We start from the raw sequence: 12,939 nt of genomic DNA on the forward strand, positions 1-12,939 counted from the left end.
TCATGTACTTAAACAAAAAACTATCTGGCCTTGTCCCATACTTTTTAAGAAATTATGTCATGTATATGCGTTTTTTGTTGCATGTATATGTGGTTACCGTGTTCCTGCGATGCCCACAAGGGACAGAAGGGGGCATTGAATCATCTGGAACTGGGTGCTAAAAATCAAACTCAGGGCTTGTGCAAGAGCAGTGAGTGTTCTTAACCATTGAGCTCTCCAGCACTCCGTCATCCCCCGCTTCATAGCTGTAGACAGACTGCGTAAATACCTGATACGTGTGTGGAGTATCCGCCTTTGTGTGGCAGCTGTCTTCAATGATAGCTTTTCTGCTGAACTGATTTGTGAATCCTAAGTACTATGTCGTGGGGTGGGTGGAGGCCATCAAGCAAGAATTGTCCTAACATTTGAAATGTATTTATCCTTGAGCTTTGGCATCTGTTCGAGATTAGAAGATTTCTTTTCAACTGTATGTCCTAGACTCTTCTTGTTTCATAGTGTCTAATGGACTTGACATTGTTCTTAGAGCTTCGCTTTATATTAATTTTTAATGAGTCCATTCATTTATGTGAATTACATGTAATAAGGATTCTCATTTACATGTATATAATGTGTTTTAGTCATTCTTGCTTCCCATTACCCTTTTCCTTCTAGCATGTTCCTGTGTTTTTTTTTTAATCCATTGAGTTTTATTAGGAATTTTTTTGGTATCATGGATGAGGTTATTTACAGGAGCACAGGCACCTTACCAGTGTACAACTAAAGAAAAATGTTTCTTCCACCACCATCAACTATCAGTTGCCTGTTGTCCCTCAGGGTGGGGTGGGACCTCCTTAGTCTCTCCCTCCAGCTTCCATGAGTTAGGGTTTTTTTCTGCTATGATGAATCTGTCATTTCTTAGAGCTATATATATTAAACAAATCACTATTAGAAGAAGTAACTCTTTTTGTTTGGTTGGTTTTTGAGGCAGGGTTTCTCTGTGTAGCCCTGGCTGTCTTGGACTCACTTTGTAGATCAGACTGGCCTGGAACTCAGAGATCCACCTGCCTCTGCCTCCCAAGTGCTGAAGGAGTGTACCACCACACAGGCTCTGAAGACATAACTTTTACCAAACTTCACTTGACTTGATCAAACATTTTGGGCAAACTTATTTCCTATGGTTCTTTTTTCCAGGCTCAAAAAATTGCTGAACATCGAAGAAAGTATGAGCGAAAACGTGAAGAGCGAGAGATAAAAGAAAGAATAGAAAGGGTGAAGAAGGCTCGAGAAGAGCATGAGAGAGCCCAAAGGGTAAATTCCTATAGCTCAACCATTAGAGTCGACTTAGGATACTGTTCCTTGCGTATGGCTGCAGTGTGTGGGGTGATATTCTTTGAAAAGAGTCTTTCTTCCTTTCATTCTATCCTTCTTTTTAGTCTTAAGTGAGCTTGTAATTCACTAGTTAACATTTATTTGTTCTTTTAAAATTGCAAACTTGGGCCAAGAGTATGACTTACAGAGCAATTTCCCAGCAGAACAAACCAAAATTTTTTGGCCAGGTTAATTAAAATCCAATAGTACTGCTGCTTTGTGTGGGTACTAGTCTCTCCCCATAGACTTCTTTCCCTGTGTGTGTTTGTTCTTTTCTTTTCAATGGTGTTTTCATGCTTCTTAAAAATAATTGTAACTGTACATTGTGGATATTTCTCTAATCCTGGCATTCATGAGGCCAAAGGGGGCGGAGGGGAAGGACTTTCTGCTTCACGACAGCATTGGATACTTAGTTTTGTCTCAAGGGGAAAATTCTACAGTTGTATTGCAGAAATGTAGAAAGAGATTTTTAATAGTTTGTCCTAGAATTGTTGATACTGTCCTTCTTTTCCCTAGTTTGCTCATGCCCATGTAGCTTGGTGTGTTAGTGCTGTATGGCAAGGCTATTCTTGGGGAGACACTGCACACATTATATCACCCCAGTTAGGGAGCCCACGACAGACAATATGGCTACAAATCCAGCTTGGTGAAGCATGAGTTTTATTGGAGTTATAAGAATATGGGGGAGGGGTTATTTGCAGGAGAAAAAATGACTAAAAGATAGCTGCATCACCAAAGCCCACTCCAGCATGCGTGACAGCTCACAAAAGCTGAGAACCTGAAGTACAACCGCACAAGCCTGCAGCAGCTCAACAGGTTACAGAGTAGTGACCTTTCCAAATAGTAGTAGTGACCTCTTCCAGGTAGCTATACTGGTCTCAAGAGTCTTTGTGGGGCTGGCGTGATGGCTCATAGGTTAAGAATACTTGCTGTTCTTCCAAAGGTCCTGAGTTCAGTTCCTAGCAACCACATGGTGGCTCACAACCATCTATTAGTAAGATCTGATGTACAGGCAGAATGTTGTAAATAAATACATTAAAAAAAAGTCTTTGTGATTTGGCTTAGCTTTGCTCTGAGTAACTCTCGGTAGCCTGAGTTTTTTACTCTTGGGAGAGAGAGGACCTATTGAATCTGGTTAGTTTCAGGGACTTCTAAAGCTATTTTGAGTTTTTTTTTTTTTTTTTTTACCTTTTTGATTAAACAGCTCCACTGTAGGATGGACTGTTAAAATTTTGGAGGAAACTGTTATACAACAATTGGTTCTATCAGTTGTAACCTACTTGTTTCCAACATTGTTAAAAGAAAGGACATAGCTCTGTAATTGTAAATCTTAATTTGAGGGTCATTTAATAAGAATATATGCATATATATTTGTCATAGTACAGTTTATACAAAATATACATATATGCATGTAGTTAATTGGTTTCCTCCCCTTCATATCCTGGGGATAGAGTTGGTGCCTCACACATGCTAGACAAGTGCTGTATCACTGGGATACAGTCCATCTTGATGATTGTTTCTAACTGGATGTGAAGGAAAGTTCCAGTTAGCTTTTCTTTGGTCTTTAAAACAGCTCAGGAAGCCTGTGTTATTTTACACTTTGGGAGAATGTGGAAGAGATAAACCTAGGAAATAATTTAGCCTTATCATGTTGGAGTTTATAGTGAGAAATCGTAACTCACATAAGTATAAGCATATAAATACTATAAATTGCTTTGTGCTTTAGCTTCCAGAGAAGTAAAACTGCTAGAAATCATTGTAAATAGTGCTCAGTGGCAGGTGGACCTGGCTTTTGATGGGGCGTGAGTTAATTTTGGACCTTATTATTCTTACTGTTTTCTTTCTTAATTTTTCATTTTGACTTTGTGGATTTCTGTGGACAAGTTAGGTATGGGAAGAAAGCTTTCTTTTTGTTGTTTCTCTTCTCCTCTTACATAGTTTGTTTTCATTTTGTCTTCAAGGAAGAAGAAGCCAGAAGACAATCTGGAGCTCAGTATGGCTCTTTCCCAGGTATTTTTAAAGGAAGACCTGTTAGTGGCATAAATGATTAAGACATATCCCAATTTGGGAGCTCAAGGGTGTGTATATATATGGGGAGACAGACAATCCTGAAACTCCAAAGAATGTTAATGTTTGTGAAGTTCATTTTCTTCTTTTGTTATGGAAAAACAGCATTATTTTTCTTTTTCATTTTTTTATATTTCTTAATGCTCTTCTTTTTTTGAATTCTGAACTACAGTCTGAGCTATTATTTCCCTTTTTTAAAAAATTATTTATATATTTTTTTCTTTGTGCACTGGTGTGTTGTCTGCATGTCTGTGTGAGTGTCAGATCATAGAGTTACTGACAGTTGTGAGCTACCATGTGGGTGCCAGGAATTGAGCCTGGGGCCTTTAGGAAGAACAATCAGTGCTCTTAACCGCTGAACCATCGCTCCAGCCTGCATTATTTCCCTTTTATAGCTTGAATTACAATACACTTTTCTGTGTAATAGAGCCCTGGCTGTCCTGTATTTCCTTTGTAGACCAGGGTAGCCTCAAACTCAAATAGATCCGCCTGTGTCTGCCTCCCTGAGAAGGACTGCCATGAATTTCAGGCTAGGTGAGATCTCGGCCAAACAGAACAAAACCCCAATGGTTTTATATAAATATACATATATATGTGTATATATATACACATGTGTATGTGTATATATATGTGTGTATATATATGTATATGTATACATACGTGTGTGTGTGTGTGTGTGTGTGTGTGTGTGTGTGTGTGTGTATAGTATATTATCACTTACGGATTTTAATTGTTTAGAGTGGGACTCGTAAACACGAGATTCACCTGGCCTGGTGAAGCACACTGCTTCCTTATCTCAGACTGTTCTGGCTAGTTTTATGTCAACTTGACACAAGCTGGAGTCATCTGAAGGGAGGGAACCTCAGTTGAGAAAGCGCGTCCATATGCTCCAGCTGTAAGGCATTTTCTCAGTTAGTGATTTCATAGGGGACAGCCCTGCCCACTGTGGGTCCCAGGTGTGGTGGTCCTGGGCTCTATAAGAAAGCTGGCTGAGCAATCCATTGGGAGCAGTCTGGTAAGCAGCACCTTTCCATGGCCTCTGCATTAGCTCCTGTCTCTGGGCTCCTGCCCTGTTTGCGGTCCTGTCCTGACTTCCTTTGATGATAAACTGATATGAAGTGTAGGCCAAATTAACCCTTTCCTCCCCAACTTGCTGTTGGATATGGTGTTTCATCACAGCAATAGTAACCTCAACTAGGACACAGACCTTAGGAGGTGGAGGCAGGGGGCTCAGGATTTCTAAACTGGCAAAACGGAGCAATTTTTGAGCCAGCTCAGGCTCTAGACTATCTCAACAAACTAAAAAGAGAAAGAAATCAATAAATTTTTGTAATCCCTATTTTAGGTAAGACTTGAAGTGAGATTATTCTAGGTAAATGTCAAAATGTTTTAAAATAAAACAAGCATAGGCTGGTAGAAATTAATATTGAAGAATGAGAAATTGAAAGAGGATTGGGCCAGCATGTGATGCACACCTGCCATCGGAGCATTGAGGGTGCTGAGGCAGGAAGCCAAGAGTTCCAGGCCAGCATGGGCTGTGCATAATACTGCTAGCTATGCACGTAACAGTGCTGTCCAGGGCAGGCGCTCCATTCAGCATCTCCCTCCTCCCTCCCCAAAAGAGAAAAACAGTGTTGACATGCCTGGCATTCGTGTTTTGGGAGGATCACCACATATTGATTCTTTCGTTTTTTTTCTTTGTTTATATGTTTGTTTTTTGGGGCAGCCTTGGCTGCCCTTGAACTGGTTTTGTAGGCCAGCCTGGCCTTGAATTTACAGGAGATCCGTCTGACTCTGCCTCTTGAGTGCTGGGATTAAAGATGTGCACTACCACTCCTGGTGATTTTTTTTATTTTTTAGGCAAGATTAATTTTGTTGAGCAATTCTAAGAAATTAAAAAAAAAAAATCCAGAAAGTAATAGTCTGATTTAAAGCTTTGCTTTTAGGAAAAGCTAGAAATGATGCTTGATAGACTGTACAGACTGCCTAATATTGTCCTTTTTTTCTTGTGTGTGCACTTGAGCATTGGAGTTGGTTAATAATGACTTGTTTGTGTCCATAATTCTTTCATTTATTCTTGTAGGTGGCTTTCCCGGGGGAATGCCTGGTAATTTCCCTGGGGGCATGCCTGGAATGGGGGGGGGCATGCCTGGAATGGCGGGCATGCCTGGACTCAATGAGATCCTCAGTGATCCAGAGGTTCTTGCAGCCATGCAGGTAAGATTTGGAAGAACAAAGTTAGGCTCAGCAGGCATTTCTTTTTCTACTTACATGTGATGATAGCACACTTCACTATTTTTCCTCAGTTATCAAGTAGCTAATTTTGCAGGGTGGCATTTTCTTTCTAAATTGAGATTAATTTTTTTAAAGATTTATTTATTTTTAGTTTACGTCTAGAACATTTATTTGTATATATGTCTGGGCATGACATACCTGCAATACCATTGGAGGTCAGCAGAGGACATCACTGAAGTTACAAATAGTTGTAAGTTATATGTGTACTGGGAGCACAAGCCAGCTCCTTTGCAGGAACAACCAGTGCTTTTACACACTGGACCATCTCTGACCTCCATCTTATTTTTGTGTATAAATATATGTGCTTGTGTTTATGTATATGAAATGTGTGTGGGCACCAGTATATGCTACCAGATACCCTAGAGCTGGAGTCCCAGATTGTTGGCTGTGAGCTGCCTGCTGCCTGGTGTAAGTGTTTGGAAGCCAGCTGAGAGCAGCTAGGACTCTTTTAACTGTTGAGCCTCAGCTTTTTAGGAAACAGTAGTTCATATTTCTTTTTATCCATGTTGTTGTGCTTTCATTTTCATTATTTTTAGCTCAAGTTACAGAATCAGGGTGATGAGCTGAAGTGCTTCAGGATAGTCCTGGCCCTTGTATATCAGTGTGGCTGAAACATTTTACAGTGGTTTGCCATTGGGCACTTTAAGTCAGTTACAAAACCCAGACATAACTAAAAATTTAAACCTCCGTCTTCTTTTTTTTTTTTTCCTTCAGGATCCAGAAGTCATGGTGGCTTTCCAGGATGTGGCCCAGAACCCAGCTAATATGTCAAAATATCAGAGCAATCCAAAGGTTATGAATCTCATCAGTAAATTGTCAGCCAAGTTTGGAGGTCAAGCATAATGTCAAACAAAGCCCTTGCTGAATGAAGAGCAGCTTAGCTCACTTACTGGATGTTGCAATAATACAAACCAGTGTACCTCTGACCTTATCGAGAGAGCTGGGCGCTAGGAAGATAATCCCTACCCTTCTGCATCAAATGTGGCTGAAGCATTTCACAGAGGTTTGCCATTAGGGCGTTCATGCAGATAATGTTTTCCTATTAGGAATTACAAACTTAAAACATTTTTCAACCTTAAACATATTTTTTAAAAATGTAGGGGGTGTCAATTCGTAACATTTTTCTTTGCTAATCTTTTTGGTTTTTTCCTTTGAATTACGGGGCAAGGAAGCTAAATGTGGATGACTCATGCTCTCATGATTGAAATAAAGATTTGTTAGTGGGAAGCAAATAAAACACATTTAAGTTGATGGAGTTGGACATATGGTTACTGAAGCATCTTGATTTGTCTTTTTTTAATGTTTTATTTCAAAATGATCTATTTCAGTGAATCTCTTGGGACCATCAGTATTTGGATCTGACCTGGGTAGCACTGAAGTGTTGGGGCAGAGCAGCAGCAAGTCCTAGATTTTGTTTGACCTTGTGTAAGCTGCATTTAAATCTTAAACTGTGCTGTGGGGTGATTTATTTTTTAAGTGTTACAGTGGAGTTAGGTTACCTAGCTCTGCTGTTGTCCACTGTTTCAAATAAATGTTCCATATCATTCACACATAGAGGAAAAAGAGTAATTTCTGTGTTTCTGTCAGAAGTTACCTTTCCTATCAAAATCTATCCCTGTCTGCTTGTCCACTTAATCTTGAGCTAGAGAGTCTTCTCACTAACATCACTTCTATCATTCACAGCATACTTGTGGAAGCATATTTATTGCTAGTTTAATTTCATATATAATACATATGATTAGGGTTATACCTGTAACAGCTCTGCTATCTTTCTTGGCTATGGGGTTGCTTGCTTAAATCTTTAAGTTTTACTCTTGTGAGCTCCTATTGTATCAAAAGGAAGGATTCCCTTTTTGGATATGCTTGTGAAATCGAGAAACTTGCGATTTTAGAATTTACGTTGAAGTATACATCTTTGTATTTTGAAGAGTATAAATTGTTTACATATGATGAAAGATTCATTTGCCCTATTTAGCTCTTAAATACGGTGATTATTTAATGCCTGGTTTTTCTCTTTCCTTCTGCTGCAAGGATAAAGAAAACAACCCACAGAATGTGTGTTTAAATTCGAACATAATGTCTATGCAGGTTTTAACTGCTCATAAAGCAGCCAGAGATGCATCTTGTTACATGTAAGGAAAGCTGTGTTTGAACAGAGCATGCATTTACAGTCACTGACAAACATTCATCACATATTCTTGAATTTTGCACGGTGTTCTTTAGTTTAAGTGTGTTCTTTCATAAAATTTCCCTGGTGTGCTGTGCTTCACTGAAGATCAGTTTCTTTTGGACTCTTAACTACACATGCCCTAAGTACTGAAAATACTACGTGAAATTGCTCTTCTGAAAACTGTCCTGTGCTTTTAGATTTCTGAGTTCCACAGATAGAAAAAATAGTCTTCATTTTTTTCCATAAAGACTCAGTATCATTTCTACACCAGAAATATTGGGATATTTTTTTCACTACAAATAATATAAGAAAAATAATAGAAGATAAAGGGGCTTTCTGCTTAAAGATACATGGTTAATATTCAAATATGCTAAAATAAAATAACGTTTCAAACTGGATCTTGACCTTCCCGTATTTGTTAGTCTGTTACCTTGTTTTTTTTTTGTCACAGTGTTTATCTCAAGTGTTGGTGTGATGGTTACAGTAAGGTACAGGTTACTAAATGTTAACAGAGACCCCAAAAACTGAATGTTCATTTCACATGAATAATCCCGATGCTTGGAAGGGTGAGGAGAGTAGTCCAAATTTGAGGCCAGTATGGACTGCATAGCTAGACTACAGAAGAAGACCTGAGAACTGCCCCAACCCACACCCAAATTAATTTGGAGGCTTACTTTCTCTAGGTAACTTTCTGGAAGTTAGCAGTTCTGCCATATTGAAGCAAGTAACTTTCATGTGAGTCCAGAAAAGTGTTTCTGTTACCTTTTTAACACTGAGGAAACAGGGTTGTGGTCAGGGACACAGGTTCAGAGACATTGATGATGTATGCAATTAACAGCTATCTTTTCATATCCCATTGGTCAGTTTTATTAGCGATGAGGAAAGAAAGTCCACAGCTTACAGCTTTGTGGATATATGAGCAAACAATTGGACAAGAAAACCTTGGCAGCTGTTCACGGTGGGCACACTTTTGGTCCCAGCACTCAGGAGGGAGGTGTAGGTGGATTTCTGTGAGTTCAAGGCCAGCCTGGTCGACAAAGTGAGTCCAGGACAGCCAAGGTTACACAGAGATCCTGTCTTGAAAAACCAAAGAGAAGTTAAGTGTGCTGTTGAATTCAACATGGCTTTGAAAAGTAACAGACAATGAATGCGTAAGAGTACAACTTGCCGAGGACCCATAGTTCCCAAGTACCCATCCGAGTTTGGCAGTCCACAGCTGCATTAGCTCCAGCTTCAGGTGGTTGCAGCCCTCTTGGCTTCCAAATGCACCGCACTAACATGCACAGCATATAATAAAAGAGTACAACTCATGGATTGAAGAGGAAAATGTGCAATAGCAATTTCTGAAATTTTGGGCAAGTCTGTGAGGCTTTGTATTATGTCACGATGGAGGGGTTAAATACTGGCTTTCCTTTTAGGTTTTCCTACGTGCATGAGTGCTTGCATTTATGTAAGTGCCCTCAGAAGACATTAGGCTGTGGGGTCCCCGGAACTGGACCCAGATCTCTTCAAGAACAGCAAGCATTCTTAGCTGCTGAGCCAGCTAAACAGCCCAAAATTGTCAGTTTAAGCAAACCGAAGCCCTGTACTAGAGCTTTTGTCTGCCATGCCTCAGTGCCGTGATTCCGTATCCCCAGGCTGGTATATGGATGGATGAAGGAAGAAAGGAAGGTTGGAGCTATTGACCGACCCCCTTATCTGTGGCCATCAAGCTTATCTTGGAGGGGTGGTTTTATTTTGACATGGTTAATTAAGGCTGGCATCTGTCTTTCTCAGCATCCGTGGTACTGAGATTACAGGTTTAGGCACTAGTCTATGGAGCGTGGACGATTGTGTTTTGTTTTGAGACCGGTCTCCTAGCCCAGGCTAATCTCAAGCTGTCTGTAGCCCAGGGTGACACCAAACTAATGATTCTTTTAACAAAATAATCCTGTGTATATGCCTCAGTGAGTGCTTTCCTGAGCCCGTGGAGTTAGCATTGCTTGCCACCATGTGGGTGCTGGGACTTAAACACGGTTACTCTGCAAGAGCAGTACTGAGCCGGTCTCTCCAGTCCCCTGATCCTTTTTCCACTTCCTGGGTACTGTGATTACAGGTGTTTGTGGGGTGCTGCGGATCACGCCAAGCAAGCACGCTTTCAACTGAGGCACGTCCTTAGCCTGTCAACATACATTCTGCAAGGAATCGGGTCATTGAGGGCCTATTGTCCCTCGTTTTTGTCGCTAGGCATGGCTAGCCACGGAAGCGTGGAACTAAACAGACTGACCAGCCAGAACCGTGCGGGCGGCGCTCCGAGCGCGCATCTTCCCTGTCCGCCTGGGTTCGCCCCACCCCTTGCTCGCCCCGACCAATCAATCGGTGCTCACGGGCCTGCCTGAGCCCTCCACACCCACGTCTGCGGCGGTGCTCTCGGGTGACAGGGGGGCCGCCCGTGACCCGGAAGTAGTTGCTCTGGTGGCGGCGGGCGGGTCTGAGAGGCGGGGCTTGAGACGCTCTTTTCGCGAGTCTGCACTCCGCAGAGTCTGAGTGGAAAGTGTAGCACCATGGCATCTGTGTTGTCCTACGAAAGTCTGGTCCACGCCGTGGCCGGAGCCGTGGTGAGGAGGGGTTTGGGGCGTCGAAGCCAGTCCCGGGATGGGGCCGGGAGATGGGCTTGAGGGAGAGGCGGGGCCTGAGGCTGTCAGCACTGGGACAGAAAGTTGCTGCAAGAGTGAGGGTGAGGCCAGTGCCCACCTCTCCCTCTCCCCCTCAGCACTCTCCCAGGGACCTTCTGGACTGGCAGTCACAAATGTTCAGAGGGAATAAGAAGCGAGATAATGGTTATTTTCTTTGCCTTCTGAAGTTTAAGGCCAGCCAGCCATCCCAGTGTCCCGCTCTCACTGCACACAAACTTGGTGTAATTGGTCCTGAGGAGAAACTAGGTGTGAAGATGGGTGCCTGATGTTTCACACCTTACCACAGGCAGGTGGCAATAGCTAATAGAATATTTCTCATCAGTATCATTGCCAGGCAAAGGCACGGTGTTTTTGTTTTGTTTTGTTTTGTTTTTTTAAATCAAGATCGGTGTTGTTACATGTGTGAGTTAAGCGCTGGGAGCTTGGACTTGGAAGTGTGTAAGTTGCTTCGATTTGACACGCTTCCCTTTTCCATGAAACTTTACATTCTTAGCACCCATAATGTTCCTCTTCTGGTTCTCTTCCTCAGACTGTTTCTCATGTCCTTCCCTAACTTCCAGGACGTACCCTTAGCCACTTAGAATCACTGTGGACCATTACTGTCCATCTGGTGGGCCATTAGTGAATGCTCCCCTCCCCCAATATTAATTCGGGGACAGCTCATGTTCTGTGAGGAGTAATCTGAGTTTCTGAATTCCAGTTCTATCATTTGTTTACTAGGTAATCTCAAATCTCACATTTGAAACCTGCAAAGCGGAAAGTTATACTTTTCTCCTCGACCTTGAGAATTAGGTGAGGAAATATTACATGAATTGTCTTATTCAAGAAACCTCATTCATTTAAGTCAACCAGAAGTGCCTTTTGCCCATTATGAAAGAGCTAGGATGGAAGTTTGCCTGACATATTTTCACTTGGTCATTGAGAGAAGTTTGATGGGAGTGGAAGTGCAAATGGGAACCAAATTATTCATGACTTTGTGTAGGAAAGAGTCAGCTGTTGAACTTACTAATTTACATTTCAAACCTGATCCCCCTGGCTGCTCCGTGGAGAGAAGGATAAGGAAGGCACAGTGTTCAGCAGGAGATGGTTGAGTCCATGTGAGTGGGAGTGACGTGACCATTCGTCTGGAATGTGTTTAGAAGAGCCATCAGAGTCTAGTGATCGCTTGGGTATAGATTGGGGTTGGTTGTTATCAACTTGGTTATAGTTTTGAACAAGGTTTAAGGTTGAAGTCGCTGAGAATAGCATGACGTTAAATGATTAACTCACCAAGGAAGAGAGCACGGACTAAGACAAAGGACAGTGACTGGGCAGAAAAGCAGGCCAACCTTAAAAGGTGGGGGAAATAAGCTTGCAGCTCCAGAGGCTTGAGAACCAGTGTGGTGGGAGGTAACGGAAAGAGTGCTGTGTTCAGAGAAAGTATTTCAGGGAGAAGGGCCTTGTCCAAGTGGGTCATCTACTGCCAGGGGGTCAAGTAAGGTGAGGACTGAGGGCTGATCACTGGGCTTCTCAAAGTCTAAGTCCAGTGGTTCCTCGAGACCGATGGTGGGTGGTCTGGTGGGCAAGGTGGAAAACCCTGTTACTCTTTCTCTTATCGAGTGCCATTTGTTGGGTTCCTTCTCCGGGCCACGTGCTCTTGTAGATGCTACTAAGAGTATAGTTGAGAACAAAGACACTCTCCTCACTTACTGTTGGTTCTGGTGAAGTCAGACAGTACATGAGTAAACAGAATGATTTTAAATAGTAAGTGCTACTGAGCAAATTGGGCTGGAAAGTTTCTTTTTCCTTTTTTTTAATAAGGTGATAGGTGTTTTATATATTACGAGGTCTCTGTCGTAGCTGCTCGGCACACGTGGTGGTGTGCCGAGCAGCTACGACAGTAGAGAGAACATACGTAAACAAATGGGCTGAGCTCCGTCTTCCATATAGCCTTGTTGCAGGAGGGCGCAGTCTGTTTGCTTTGGCTCACGGGCCAGTGTGCCTCTGCCTCTGTGATAAGGCTGGGCAGTGGGCAGGAGTGACCTATGTCTGTCACTCTACAAAAAGACGCGCTCGTTGGTTTCTTGCCCGTTTTGTTAAAGTTTCACTTGAAATTATGCACTCTGATTTTGCCATTTCCCCTGAGTTATCGTTGTAGGTTTTTTTATAAGAATAATTCATTTTACTCTTGCTTCATGTCAAAGAAGTAGTATTTCTGGTACATATATGAAGGAGAAGCAGCTTTGCACGTTGTTTTAGTTTGGGTTATTTTAAAACAGGGTCTCACTGTGTAGCCCAGGATACCCTCAAACTTGTAATTTTTTTAGCCTGACCTCCTAAATCCTAGGTATTAAAGACATGTACCCCCTTATCAAGCTGCTTCCTGGTATATGTGTGTGTATGGAG

At 42.0% G+C, this 12,939-nt stretch overlaps 2 protein-coding genes across 5 annotated transcripts in view; both read left to right on the forward strand.

Moving 5' to 3' along the window:
• Positions 1 to 8,277, forward strand: part of St13 (ST13 Hsp70 interacting protein) — a 35,515-nt gene extending 27,238 nt beyond the window's left edge. For both annotated transcript variants that reach the window (XM_021640318.2, XM_060388997.1), the window contains exons 9-12: positions 1,171 to 1,287; positions 3,309 to 3,357; positions 5,498 to 5,631; positions 6,424 to 8,277. In XM_021640318.2, the coding sequence (XP_021495993.1) occupies positions 1,171 to 1,287; positions 3,309 to 3,357; positions 5,498 to 5,631; positions 6,424 to 6,552 (429 nt within the window). In that variant the 3' untranslated portion in view covers positions 6,553 to 8,277. The remainder of the gene's footprint in view (positions 1 to 1,170; positions 1,288 to 3,308; positions 3,358 to 5,497; positions 5,632 to 6,423) is intronic.
• A 2,044-nt stretch (positions 8,278 to 10,321) lies between these two features.
• The window catches only part of Slc25a17 (solute carrier family 25 member 17), a 34,388-nt gene continuing 31,770 nt past the window's right edge, over positions 10,322 to 12,939 (forward strand). For 2 of the 3 annotated variants that reach the window (XM_021640324.2, XM_060388999.1), the window contains exon 1: positions 10,322 to 10,476. In XM_021640324.2, the coding sequence (XP_021495999.1) occupies positions 10,423 to 10,476 (54 nt within the window). In that variant the 5' untranslated portion in view covers positions 10,322 to 10,422. Of the gene's footprint in view, positions 10,477 to 11,274; positions 11,347 to 12,939 lie in introns of all 3 variants that reach the window. The other variant, XM_060388998.1, reaches the window with a different exon arrangement.

Source organism: Meriones unguiculatus, chromosome 8 (assembly GCF_030254825.1).
Source record: "Meriones unguiculatus strain TT.TT164.6M chromosome 8, Bangor_MerUng_6.1, whole genome shotgun sequence".
Taxonomy (NCBI): Eukaryota; Metazoa; Chordata; class Mammalia; order Rodentia; family Muridae; genus Meriones; species Meriones unguiculatus.